At 39.7% G+C, this 14,580-nt stretch overlaps 1 protein-coding gene across 2 annotated transcripts in view; it reads right to left on the reverse strand.

Annotated features, from left to right (window-relative positions):
• Positions 1–14,580, reverse strand: part of LOC122812587 (elongin-A-like) — a 1,667,864-nt gene that overhangs the window by 290,203 nt on the left and 1,363,081 nt on the right. For both annotated transcript variants that reach the window (XM_044084820.1, XM_044084819.1), the window contains exons 9-10: positions 12,672–12,852; positions 9,209–9,320 (exon numbers count right to left, since the gene is read on the reverse strand). In XM_044084820.1, coding sequence (XP_043940755.1) covers positions 9,209–9,320; positions 12,672–12,852 — 293 coding nt within the window. The remainder of the gene's footprint in view (positions 1–9,208; positions 9,321–12,671; positions 12,853–14,580) is intronic.

Raw genomic sequence — 14,580 nt, forward strand, 5'->3', positions numbered from 1 at the left:
CCAAGGGATTGTCTCCGAACCCATCAGTGATGAATGAATGGCGAGATTGAACAACTTCACATTATCTACCGTTGTGACAGAATTACTAAAAGGAGTGGTAGTGTTTCCAACCTCCATTCTGATAGCCTTATCCTCTCCACTATCACCACACCTTCTCCTGATTTCCACCCAGCTGAACTTATCATCCTTAACTGCCATCTTAACCCCCATAAAAAAAATTGTCATTGCCTATATATATATATATATATATATATATATATATATATATATATATATATATATATAGATATATATATATATATATATATATATATATACACACCCACACACACACACATATATATATATATATATATATATATATATATATATATATATATATATATATATATATATATATATATATATATATATATATATATATTATATATATTCCGACCAAAATTTCTTCATCAACCTTCAGGGATTCCACCAACTGATAACATCCCCCCACCCACCTGAACAATACCACTTTTTCCAATTCCACCATCTGCTGGATTCTCACCAACTCACCTAACCTTTTACCACAGTCCAACCACCACAGCAAACTCTTTGAGGGACCATCTTCCTACTACCATCCTACAACACTCTACCCAAGCAGCAAAATCTCACTCTTATAGAGACTGTTGTAAACTTAATTTCACTACCACCCAATTCAACTCTATTCCTCTCTAGTATTGACTGGTCCATCCTCAAACTAATTCTGCTAAATGATGCTGTACACAAATTTAAGAGATATTCCTTGATATCCTAAACTCCCTACCCCAACCAGATGTATTCAAATCAAATCTAACTTTGCCCCATGGCTTTCTAAAGATACTAAATCTCTCATGCATAAACATGACAATACTTGGAAAGCCTGGACTAAGACTAAACAACCTCCCCTGTTTCACAAGTACAAAGAACTTTGGAACCTTGTTAAAAGACACATCTGCAAGGACAAAAAATCATACTATAACTCTCCCCAGAATAACTGCAAAACCAATCCACAGAAATTCTGGTCCACCTTAAATTCTCAATCCGGGTGCCCTTCTAATCCCTCCTCTTTCCTAAACAACACTCCTCTAGAAACTGCTACCCTTCTCAACAGACACTACATCGACAGTGTCCAGAAACTCTCACACTCAAATCCCAACACAATTTCAACCTCTATCCCTTCCAAACCACAAAACAGTAACCTTTTCTCCTTCAAATCAGTTCCAACATCGTACATTAAATCACTCCTTCTGAAGCTTAAAACTTGCTCTCCCTCCTCAATCTCCCACCAACTTTTCTCAAATTAGCTGCGGACTCCATAGCCTATCCAGTATCCCTTTTAATCAACAGATCTATCCAGGAAGAAACAGTGCCAGGGATTTGGAAGTATTCTTCACTATCCCCTTGCATAAAGGTGGGAACTTAACAAACCCATCAAATTTTCATCCAACTGCCATCCTCTCGCCTCTCTCCAAAATTCTGGAAAAATGTATACACTCACAACTCCTAAACTATCTTCTCCAACAGAACCTCCTCACTCCCACCCAACATGGCTTCTTCCCTAACCATAGCACCTCTACATCCCTCCTGTCTTTTACACATACAATAGCTGAGGCCCGCGATAATAACCTCCTACTTTCCAGCCTTTTCCTCAACCTCTCTAAAGCCTTTGATACTGTTTCTCACCCTATACCTCCAACCTCAATCTATCTCCTTCCACCCTAGCCTTCTCCTCAAGCTATCTGTCTCAAAGACCGCAATCTGTTTGATGGCTCTCCTCCTGCTCACCCCCTACCTCCCTGTGACAACCGGGGTACCTCAAGGCTCCATTTTGGGTCCCTCCTATTCAATATCTTTACAAATTAACTTCATACCTCCTGCAAACAATCTGCTCTAATCCAATATGCTGATGACTCCACTCTTATCTGCACTTCCAACAATATCTCTGACCTTCACACTCTTATCCAGGACACTTTTCTATCTGTTGAAAAATGGCTCGCTGATAATTTACTCATCCTAAACCCTAAAAAAAAAAAAAAAAAAAAATCCTGCTATTCCTCCCACGTTCTCTCTCTCACCTAAAATCTACCTTTCTTATCTCATCCTCCAGTAATACCACCCTACAACCTGACTCCCACACACAGCTTCTAGGTGCCATCACTGATGGTGAACTTAAATTTACCCTACACATCCTTCAAAGTATAAAAAAAAACTCACCAAAAACTGGGTATGCTTTACCGAAACTGTAAATTCCTGACCTCTAATGTTAAACTGTCCCTTGCACAGGCTCTTCTTCTCATACATAGGTTACATACATAGGTTAATACTAAGCTATCTGCCCTTGCGAGCCATTTTAAGCCTAGCCAATTATCCCTTGTGAGACTCAAACCCTGCACCTCGTGTTTGTACAGCAAACACCTTAACCATTAGGCCACCCTCCTGTTAACTATAGAGTTATTGTTAATAATTCTCATCTCACTTTCTCCCCTCCCTTCTCTATGCCACCCCAATACTAACTAATATTCAGTCCACCACAATGGCCAAACTCCAACAAACCTACCACAAAATAGTAAGATTCATCACAAACTCCCCACATAACTCACACCACTGCCTCGCAGTCAACTCACTACAATGGCTAGAATTCCCACAACTCCTTCTATCGCATTTACAAATTATTCACTCTATACTCTATAAACCATCCTTCTGGCCTGCTCTCTCCCCCTTAGTATCCATCTACAGTCCAACTCGCACACTTCACACTTCAAATCAACAACTCCTTGACATCTACCAATCCAAAAAAAATATTTACAAAATACTATATAAATCCACTCTATCCCAAGCCTGGAATAAGCTTCCATCCCACTTGCACTCTGCTACACACCCTATACACTTTAAGAAAGAATTCAGACTACATTTTTAAGGAGCAAAACTTATACTTGTTATGACCCTACCTAACTCCATTACTATTCTTTATTCCACAATCTCATACAACTGCTCAGCATATTTTCCCCACATATATTACACCTCCAGATATCCCTTCCACCCCATTCTTGCATGATCATCTTCACACCTCATAATATGTACTATTCCTAAAATACTACTACATATTATACACCTTACCACACCACATATGGGAAAGAAAAAATATAAGTATATAATGAAGTATATAGTACTTTCTTGTGTTACTGATCGTACCCTATTATGCCTCAACCTATCACTGTGAATTGCTTTGAATTGTACTGCTAAAAATAATCATTTCTGAATTGTAAACTAAACTATTATGCATACTATTGTTGAGCGTTGTCGCCTCACAGTAAGATGATGACTGGTTCGACTCTCAGCTAGAGTGTCTTCTGCGTGGAGACATGCGTGAATGGGCATACCTTCGTTGAAGGTTGTGCATCAGGGCTGGCAACTCGGCATGTAAAAATCAACTGCCAATCATTAGCGGACCGGAGTTCCGCTGTGGCAACCCCTAACCGGGAAAAGCCGAAAGACACACATTGTCTGTAACTGGAGCTTTTCTCCTCGGGTCTCCACTGAAAAAGGGTCCCTGGCCCAGCTGGACTAATCCGGTTAACAAATGTCAATAAATAAAGTGAGGAAAGTCTAGCTTGTGAATAATGAAATCTGTGTACTTACTATAATGATGGATCCTTGTTGTCTGCATGTATCCTCCTCAACTGATGGGCCAGTGTGTAGACGGCAGAAAAAAAAACAGTAACTCTTTTAAAGAAAAAGCACTAGACAAAGTTTTTTTTTTTTTTAATTGGGGAGGCAAAAAAGATCAAGAAAGACAATAAAAGAATAATCTACTCTGCTCTAATAAGAGCAAAGAAACAAGTCACTTATCCGACCACAAATTATTTCATACACTGAGCAAAGAGATTCATGTGTGTAGCTTTCAACTGGCAAATGAGATCCATCATAAAGGACATCTATATAATCATAATGGAAAAATCCTGCCTATTTATTTATTTCAGTTTGATGACTGGGCAGGTCCACTGGGCTCAGGGAGCCCATTTTCAGTGGAGGCCTGGGGAGAAAAGCTCCACATTACATAATGATTATACACAGTTGTTCGCATAAAAATCCACATTACATAGTGACTTTACACAGTTATTCACATAAAAATCAAAATTGAGGTAAAAATATATATGCAGTTATACGCAGTTGTTCACATAAAAATCGAAAATTAAATGAGAAAGAGTACAATTAAATAAAATTGTGTTACACAATGTGTTCACAGTTACAGTCAAAGTAAAGAGAAACACAAATCAAAGATGATGATTAGAGAACAACACAAGTTGTATGGTTTCATGGTGTCAAGTATTTATGACGGTATGATATAGAGTAGGAACAGGGAATTTATTGAGAAGAAGTTGAGGGTGCAGAATTTAATTTTAAGATAAAAAAACAGGAATAAGTTGTTGCAGATTATATTTTTAGCTAAAGAAGTTAGAAGGTTCAGCCGAGGAACAGGAGTGTGTTCCCAGGTTAGAAGGCATTTGAAGTGTATGGAGGAAAAAGGCAACTGGGAAAGAGAAGTGAAAGAGAGCAGAGGTGGTAGAGGTTGAAGAGGGTTGTACAGGTGATTACTTTTACTGTTATGTCAGGTTAGGTTTAGGCTCAGAGGTAGAGAAACGTTTGTGGGGAGAGAGAGGCATAAGACTATGCGGGGAGAGAGCAGTTGCATTTCCATTTGGAAGAAAGGTAGGAGTGTAGAAGAGTTTTAAAGGCGTCAAAGCTTTCACAAGCCCTTAGGGAGGGATGGCAAGGAATTCCATTTTTTAGCTAAAGAAAAGGATAGCAGATTTTGGTGGAATGATCTTAGAGAGGAGTATAGTTGGAGTATATTGGATAGGGCTAGGCACTTAGTAGGTTGAAAAATTAGTTTATGGGCTGTAGTAATTTGGAGATACTCTAGATGGTTGGGGAGTTCAAGCCGGTTTAACAAATGAAGGGCAGTACAGTGATGGGAGGAGAATTTGGCTTTGGTGGCAAATTTAGAAATTTTATTATAGCAGATTTCCCAGTTTGGAGAAGAGAGATGCAGATAGGTTAGATAGGAGGGGAGCACCATATAAAAGTGAAGGAAGCAGATAGGTAGTGGCAAAGGTTTGTCTGGTGGGAGGGGAAAGGAAGTGGATGTTTCGGTATAGCATACCAAGTTTAACATGAGTTTTCTTAATGTTTTGCTGGATGTGGGTGTCGCACTTTAGGTGTTCATCAATAGTTACCCCAAGAAGTTTAACGATGGGAGAGACCTCTAAGGCAGTGTTGTTGTGACTTACAATTTGGAAAGAATGTTTATCAAGAGTGGAGGCTTTTGATGGAGAGAATAACAGAATTTTGGATTTGTTGGCATTTAGTGATAGGTGGTTTTGGAGCATCCATTGTTCAGTGGAAGAGAAGGCAGTTTGGGTTATTTGTAGCTGAGGGATGGTGGGGGCACAGCAGATTAAAGTGGAATCATCTGCATATTGTACAATTTTGGTATTGGGTATGGCTTTGTGTAAGTCATTAATGAAGATGTTGAGCAGCACTGGACCAAGTATAGATCCCTGAGGTACCCCAGTGGGGGTTGGAAGGGAGGAGGAAGTGCCCTTCCCCCATTTCAAGGCTTGAGAACTATCAGAGAGGTAGCTTGAGAACCAAAATAAAGAATTACTGGAGAGATGGAGGCTAGAGAGGTGGTTTAAGAGGTGGGTGTGGGAAATGGTATCGAATGCTGGACAGATCTAGTAGAACTGTAGATACAATGTTACTAGAGTCACAGGCTAGATTTACTGTGTCTAAGAATGAGAGCAGGGCAGTGGTAGTACTATAGCCAGGTCGGAATCCGTGTTGGGTTGATGTAAGGCTAGATATGGCATAAGCTGTAGGTGGATACATTTCTCTAGGATTTTAGAGACAGGGGAGAGGAAGGCTATAGGGCAGAAATTAGAGATGCTATTGTTTCTGCCTCCCTTATGGAGAGGTACGATAAAGGCAGCATGCCATAGTTTGGGCACATAACATTCCTGTATGGATCTGTTGATTAAGATGCTGATAGGAAGAGCAATACGGTCTGCGGCTATTTTTAGGAAGGAAGATGGAATATTGTCAGGGGCATTGGTGCAAGGTTTTAATTTAGAGAGTAATCTTTTTATAAGGGAGGTAGAGATGGGTGTAAGTTCCAATATAGGTGGGGGATTAGAAGCAGAGAGTTGTGTAGACTGGGTGGGTTGGGAGGGTGGGTTGTTGTTAGGGAAGGTCTTGGTCAGGTCAGCGATGGAGTTGGTAAAGGAGGAGTTGAATAGGGAGGCTATTTCAGAGTCAGATTTGTCTGAGTTAGGGCAGGGGTTATTTTTGGTACCTGGTTTGAGAAGAGAATTAATTGAGTTCCAGAAATGTTTGGGGTCGTTAGATTGGTTGGACTGGAGTTTAATATACTAGGACTTTTTATCTCTAATGATATGTTTTTTAACAAGGTTACAAAGTTGTTTATATATAAGGAGAGTTTCTGGCTGCTTATTTTGGTGGTAGGTTTTCCAAAACTTGTCCCTTTGCAGCATAAGTTTTTTGGTGTCTTTGGTTAGCCAAGGTGTGTACTTAGTTTTGATCCTCCTTGTTCTTGGAGGAGCTAGGGAGTTGAAGATGCTTAAGAAGGTAGAGTTGAAGAATTCTACAGCATTGTCTCATCCAAGAAGGTTGGGGGGGTTGAAGTTTGAGAGGTTACTGGTGTGGGTATACTGGTGTAGGTGAGGAGAGGAGTGAGTAGCTCTGTGGATGAAAGATGGCAAGTGGTCACCTATAGGGTGAGGAGTAGTGCCACAGTCTATGACTTTGTTGGGTTCGGATACTAGGATCCAGTCTAGAGTTGTACCTGAAGGGTTAGTTTTTTTGGATCTGGTGATAGAGTTAGTTAGTTGGGTAAAGTTGAATAGATTGATGGATATAGTGGGATTTGGGTTGTTGATTTTATTCCAGTCAATATTTACATCTCCAAGTATGAAGGTCTCAAGTTTAATATTGGTATAGGTCCAGAGGAGGATTTCTTCAAGAGTGGAGATGTTATTACCTGGGGGGATGTAGAGGGCAATTATACATATGTTTTTATGGTTATTTAGTTTTAGAAGGCCTATGACTAGTTCAGCATTGTTGAATGGAGGGATAGGATTAGTGTAGGGAGATATGGACAGCAAGTTAGAGTATATTAAGGCTACACCGTCCCCTTTTCTTTTTAAGTGGTCATGTCTCAGGGCTTGGAACTCGGGTGGTAGAATTTCAGAATCACAGATGTGGGGTTTTAACCAAGTTTCTGAGATGGCTACAATATCGGGTAGGTTATGGTTGAGCCAGGCATGGAATTGGGTTACTTTGTTCTTTAGGCTTTGGGCATTCAAGGTGAAGAGTTTGAGGTGTTTGTGGCTAGGTTTATTGCTTGTAACAGTGGGGTTTGGAGAAGAGGAAGAATTTGGTCCAGCGTTTGGATGCATGTCCCCTGCTAAGTAGAGGAAGTTGAGGAAGGGTAGTGACATTTTTGAGCTGTTTTTTAATAGTTGTGGGTGGTAGGGAATTACTTTATTTTTGTGGTATGTAGGCTGGAGGGGGACAAGCTTTAATTTGAAGTAGTGGAGGAGGTTGGGTTGGACTAGGGAGGCGGATATGTTGTGAAAATGTTTTATAGTGGGATGAGGAGGAGGGGTGGGAGTGTGGGGGTTGGATAGGAAGGAGGGGTGGAGCAGGTTAGAATGGTAGGAGGTAGCATGCTATAAAGGGAGTAAGAACAGAAATCAGATAAATGGGGTTGAACTGTTTGAGTTATAAGACATGTCATGGTTGTGGTGTGAATGAGAATTAGAGGGAGGAATTAGTGGGGCAGATAGGAGAGTATCAGATGAGGTGGACAATGAGTGTATGTGGACTTTGAATGGGATTGGAGAGATTATGATTGGGAGTTGAAGAGGGAGGGGCAGAGTGTGGAGGAGATTTATACAAATATACCTGGCATACAAAGATCCACAGGTGTAATGTGACAAGGCTCCAGTGCAATCAATGCAGATGCCCTACAGTCAAGGAATTGTGAAAATGAAACTGGTTGGAGAAAAATAGGGACAGAAATTTGAGGATGACAGAAGCAGACAACACAGATCTATAATTATGGTAAGTAAATAACTTTTGTGTCCGATGTTGTCTCCTTGATCTGTCTTCAACTGATAAAAACAAGAGTCCCCAGCTACTCCAAACCTTGGGTGGTTCCATGCAAGAATACTCAGGAGAATGGCTGAACTAAAAGATGCTTTGGTCAGTCGAGGAAGAGCGTAAGAGAACATCGGACTGCAAGTAACAGGTTCACCCTTCAGTGAAACCTACAGATCTAATGTGATCATAGGGGATTCCAATGTTGGTAACAATTAAGGTGACTAAGGTCTTTTGGATGCACCAAGGTCAATTAGAAGAATTTCAGTGCTTTAGGAAACTGAGTTGAGTTGAAATACGCTCCTCAAATGCTTTAGTGAAAGATGTGACTGTTTATTTAAGCTTCCTTTGTTAATGCACTTCACTACACTTCACCTCATCTCTCTTTTCTTGTCTGCTATTTCTTGGAGTCCATTTATCAAAATAAATAAATGCGGTAGTTAAGAATACTTTTTATAACAAATGGGGTACACCCTACCACAAAAAAATGCTTTATTGTTTTTTTTTTATTATTTTTTTTCTTTTGTTAATCAAAGCCTTGAAAAGTTATGCAGAAGACCAACAAGCACAAAAGGCAATGTACACACTATGCAACTGATGTTACTCTGGTGTTAAGGGGAGGACATGAAGTACTCAAAATGGTGAGAAGTGTAATTTTCTAGCAATGCTGACTTTACATGGCAGCTTTGCAGACTGACCAAGGACCAAAGGAATGCTGGCACAAAAATGTAGTAGTGGTCTGCATAGTGAATGAAGCATAGCTAGTCACATTTTTGTCTAAGACTGAAAACACGGGGTGATTAAAAACTCAGCCATTATGATGTAGTGTTAAATGACCCTCTTAGACGTTGCTCAGCTTTGTTCTCCCAACATAGCCTTAAATCTCATTATCTCTTAAATGCAGCAGAGGAATCACCTCTACTGTTACTTTGCGTCTCTTTTGACTTTATTTGGCAGCTGTGTACACATCATAGATACAAGGCTGCCAATACATTTCCCAAGTCATTACCTGTGTTTCTCTGGAACAGCAGCTGATCCAGTGCCATATTTCTCTTGCCGCCGTCGAACATCCCTGGGTGGCTTAACTTCTGTGTTGACAAAAGCCATTTTCACCTGACGGGCTATAGATAAAATTCAGAACAAATGATATTGCTGACAGGCAATTTAGAAACAGCTGAGAAAAAGAAAACAGATGGCAAACAGGAATTTACTGTGAAGAGTTTAAATTATAAAGCATCAGTACTTTTCACTAAAAGGAATGCCATTTCTGCATCTTTATCCATAGGATTGAATATGCTGTAGCTAAAGTTTCTATACAAATCAATGCTGATAATGTGGAAGACAAGAGAGAAGTAGATACTGCCTTAAACATATCATCTGTGTAGTTATTGTGGATCACCTCAGTGTGATAAAATCCTCAATGACATAAGCAGTACTGAAGTTACATAGGTACATCAAAGAATAGCACCGACTAACAAAACTGATGTAGTGGCTCAAGATGTTAACAATTTGTTTTCATATAGTGATGATGCCTGTGGTTCAAGTCTCCCCGATGTATATTGTTATAAAATTGGTAATTTAATGTGCAGTTTCACTATCATCTCACAACAGCTTCATTGGAATTTCACATTTGAACGCTTAGATGTCTATATCACCATAAACAAAGACCAATTCCTGCCTCATAGTTAACTAAATAATACCCTCTACTGTCCCCTTCTCAGCATCATAACACATTAGCTGAAATCCCCATTAAAACCAACACCCTTCTACTGAGGGACTTTAACCATCTATCAATATACTGGCTAGTCTACAGTACCAGTGGCTGGCATGCACAATGTTTCCTTGACATTATAAATGGCAACTCTCTTTTGCAAATAGTTACCCATCCTACTACGGGCTGTAACTACCTTGATTTAGCACTCACAAATACAGACAACTCTTGCACATCTCCATGTTTATCATCCTGTCCTGTTAAATCAGATGACCGTTTCCTTTAAAACTTGCGGTACTTATTTTAAGTATCTCTGTGTTTAGGGACTTCTCAAAACCAAAGCTTCTTTAGACACTTGACCTAATTAAATGCCACTGTAATCCTCCGCTGGTGGATTCCATTGCTAAAGCTGCTGACTACGCCTCTGATTTCTACTCACACTTAAACAGTTGAACTAATAACATACATACCACATAAGAGAAATGTAAAAACAAACTCTTATGCTGGAATACTTGTATAAATACATTGCATATTAAGAGAAAGAAAAAAAAGCTCAATACTCATAAGAGACCTCATTCTATCTACCTTTAGAGCACAATTAAGCAAAGTAGCAAAAAACTTAAGGGAATCATTTATAAAAATATTCAATAAAACCGAAAATAGTTAAAAATCTTTAACTATGTTTGGAAGTTAACACCAAGCAATGTTCAGAACTACTCCACAATAATACCACACGCACTGACTCAAAGGAAATAGCCAACAACACAGCTGACAAATTTATTGCAAATTGCACTCTGCTCACTGTCAGTTATTCCACACACTGTCAGTTATTCCACAGATTCCACAATCCCAGCCAACCACTTCAAATAAACTATGGAACAAGTTCTTTTAGCCATCTCAAACGTTAAGAACCTCTCATCCATGACCTGATAATCTACCACGCTGCCAAGTATAGCCTATCTGAATGCCTACTTAACCGGTTTAATCCAACAAAGTATCGCCACTGGTTACATTCCTGAAGCCAGAAAAACAGCCACTGCAATGCCATTAAACAAGGGAGGCCCAACCCTGAACCCTGGTAACTACAAGACCAATTAGTCTCATATGTAAAGCTATGGAGCATATTATGTCATACCATAATCAATCAGAAGAAGAAAATTCTCTTAACCCTGGGCCCTTTGACTCAAAAGAAAGTCCTGTCTCTTTACCCTCATTAATTACTTTGAAAAAAATAACCAAAGTTGTGGATAGCAGTTGCGCAGACATACAGCATAACCTGACCTGGCAAAGGCCTTCAACACTATTCCCCAAGCAGCCATTAGAGACAGACCTATAAATCAGGATATAATTACTTAAGCTGTGTGGCAGAGAGCTAACTGGTTGTTTGCCAGGCCTCATCTGAATAAACTTCCAGGAACCACTTCTGAAATCAAAAGCGTCAAATAGTACGAAACATGGCTCAGTGCTGAGCCCTCTCCTATTTGACATTCCAGGCTAATAGTCTTGACCTATGGTTACCCAACTTTGCAAGACTGTGTACTGGCCACTGTCGTTCAGTCTTTCATGGACTCTAAATTGCTCCAACTCAGGTTAGACCATTTTAACAACTGGTACAAGAAAAATGGTCTCAAATTAAATGTGAGAAAAGTGCAGCATAGTTCACTTGCTAAACAAAACATTTCTACATACCACATACTTATCACACCCTTTCAGACACTGTCATAAGGGATCTAGGCACTCTTGTTGACAATTCATTAACATTTGACAATCATTTCTCTGCATTAGCTTGGAAAGTCTTCTATCTGGCTCATCTAATTTCCACAGGCATTTCTACTAGATCCAAAGAAGCCTTTAATTCTCATTTACTCATATCTCATCACATTTAGTACTGAATATAATGAACCTTTTGAAATGCATTTATCTTAACATATCAATCAACTTCAGAAACTGGAGACATTCATAATTAAAAAGAATACTGGCCTCAAAAATCTTGGTTATCAGGACATACTAACAGTCCTTTCTCTGTACTGAGTCTCTCAGACACTCTTCCATGGAGATGTGTCTAGCTTTTCTAGCCAAGTAAGATCCAACCGTCTGACTTCCTACTCATTCACAAAACAAATGGTATTTTAAATACTCTGTTAAAGGAACTAAACCTTCATCAGCAGACAACTATGACATGCTGGCATGACATTTATAATCATTCCCCTCAACGTCCACTACATGTCAAGCAGAGCAGCACCTTTGCCCACCTTCAAGGTAAACCTGGGACGGTGCAGTGGTGTAAGCGGTTTGCGCTGTTGCCTCACAGCAAGTGGTTCTCCGGTTCGAATCTCGGCTGGGGTGCCTTTTGTGCAGAGTCTGCATGTCCTCCCTGCACTTGTGTGGGTTTCCTCTGGGTGGTCCGGTTTCCTCCCACATTACAAAGACACCCATCTGGAGAGCTTTCCCCTGGGCCTCCACTGAAAATTGGCTTGTTCCAAGTTGGACTTTCCCAGTAAACAAATGTTAAATAAATAAATAAACCTAGACAATTGAGGAAATATGAGGCTGCCCATCCAAAGTCTATCTTATCCTGTCCTCCTTGAGACTACAGGGAACTTTTGAATAGGAGTTTTTGGCTTGGCTTGTGATGTTTTGCTACATACCAAAAAATCACATCTTTTCTACAATTGAGCAGAGCTGCTGTTAACCTCATTTCATACACTACCACCATACTTCTATGACTTTCTCACACACTATGTACATCTTCCGTTCTTACCTTTTGGCTTGTTAGCATGAGCCTTGCTGATGTTCCGAGTCAAAAACTGCAATTTTCTTTCCCTCTCTTCATGCAGCCGTAAATACATATCCCGCCATGTCTCATCGTCCATAGGCTCCTCATTTTTGAAGTCCCTCACACAATGCCTCCTCCAAAGCTCCTCTGTGTCCTCCACAAAAACCTTTAAGAGGAAGAAAATGAAAAGAATGATTTTCAATTTTTTTTTAACCACAGCATAAGAGTAGTAAGGCAATGACTAGATTCTACACAAAGTATTTGTGTAGACCATACATAGAAATGAAGGAAGGGAATCTGCACCTCCGAATCATTATTTAAAAAATTCCAGTCAGTAGAAAATTGATTTTAAAAACTTTTAACATTAAATGTAGCTTTCAGACATACTGTATTTATAAAATTCTAGCTACATAACCACGCTCTTCAGAAAAATTTAGCAGAGAGTAAAATGCTGCATGCCTACTGTTATTTGTTTTTAGAACATAACATGAACGGTAAATGCACTGAAATTCCAGATTTGAAGCATCTTTAGAAACTTCCTGGAGAGGGGAGAGAACGGGAAAAGGTACTTCTGGATTAAGTGATATGTGGCTGAGCCAAGAAACTTCTGCATGAAGGGAAAGAGAAGGACAGGGAAGCTCAGGGGGTGGCAGTGTTCTACCCAAACAGACTTAATATACTATTGATTCTTCCTCATGTGGAGTCTGGTAAAGGTGATCATTTGTAAAGTATATGTCATATACCCCAGGGCTTTCAATATCTCCCTTGCTGGGGTCAACTCTATAGGAAGGTGTGATTGTAAACAACCAATTAGAAAGTGCATCTTGTCCTTTAGAAGAGATGACAACACAGTGACAGTGTTCAGTAGGCAATTTAAAAATACCACATCCTGAGATGGAAGGAGGACAAACTTTTCAAGCTTATTGTGAAACACAGGTTAAGAAACAGGTCCGTGGTGAACTTGGGAGCCAGAAGATGCAGGTCTAAAGATCATCTACATATGGTACATATACATACCTTGGAGACTGCAGAAAGCTATGACTGAAGCAAGGCATTTGATAAAAACCTCTTGGAGCTGTAGAAAAAAAGTAAAGGAGAAAGCACAGAATACAAAGTGAAATTGTAAGGCACAAAATCAAGCATTTTTTGTGAACTGGGTGGGTGGGAATATGAATATATATATTCATCTTTTAAGTCCAGGGTAATCAAGAAAGCATGAGGAAGGATAAATGGAAGGAGGGTTTATAGACAGACAGCATCATTTTTGCACCATTAACAAGGTAGTGATTGCTGATAAATCCAGAATAGGTCTCCAGATGCTCTCCTTTCTCAGAACCAAAAAAGAGTCTTCACTAAAACTACCATTTTGACTGGTGGATGGGAATACGTTTTATACTTTTCTGATGGAACAACTATTTTAGAATGGGTAAAACCAAGTGCTCTTGGTTTGGGAGCAGTTACAGCATACCCAAATGTGTTTGACGATGAAGCCAAGTTAGCTTGTAGCCTTTCTCTAGGACACTGGTCTGAAGTTAAGTCTCCACACAAGAAGGGAATGAGAAAGCTATCTTAACAGAGAAAGAGGGAATAGGCCTAGGTGCGGGTAGGTTGATGTACATGGTCACAAACTAGTTAACTTGTCTGGAAATGCACCCTTATGTCCTTTGAGATACGGCTCTGATTTGGTGTGAAACTTCTTTTTGGGGAACATTTTGCACCTTTGTTGAGGTTTTTGTTTCTTATGAAAAATGGGCCAGTCTTAGAAGGATATCATCTCTGGAATTTAGGTATAGGAGATAAAGTCTGCTTAAAATCCTACACAATTTTTCCTCTTTCCAGAAGGTTTTTAAAGCTTCCACTAGCAACAGGGTCAAAGAGATTTTCTCATATCCAC

Source organism: Protopterus annectens, chromosome 1.part1 (genome assembly GCF_019279795.1).
Source record: "Protopterus annectens isolate FY-2018-M chromosome 1.part1, PAN1.0, whole genome shotgun sequence".
NCBI classification, from domain to species: domain Eukaryota; kingdom Metazoa; phylum Chordata; order Ceratodontiformes; family Protopteridae; genus Protopterus; species Protopterus annectens.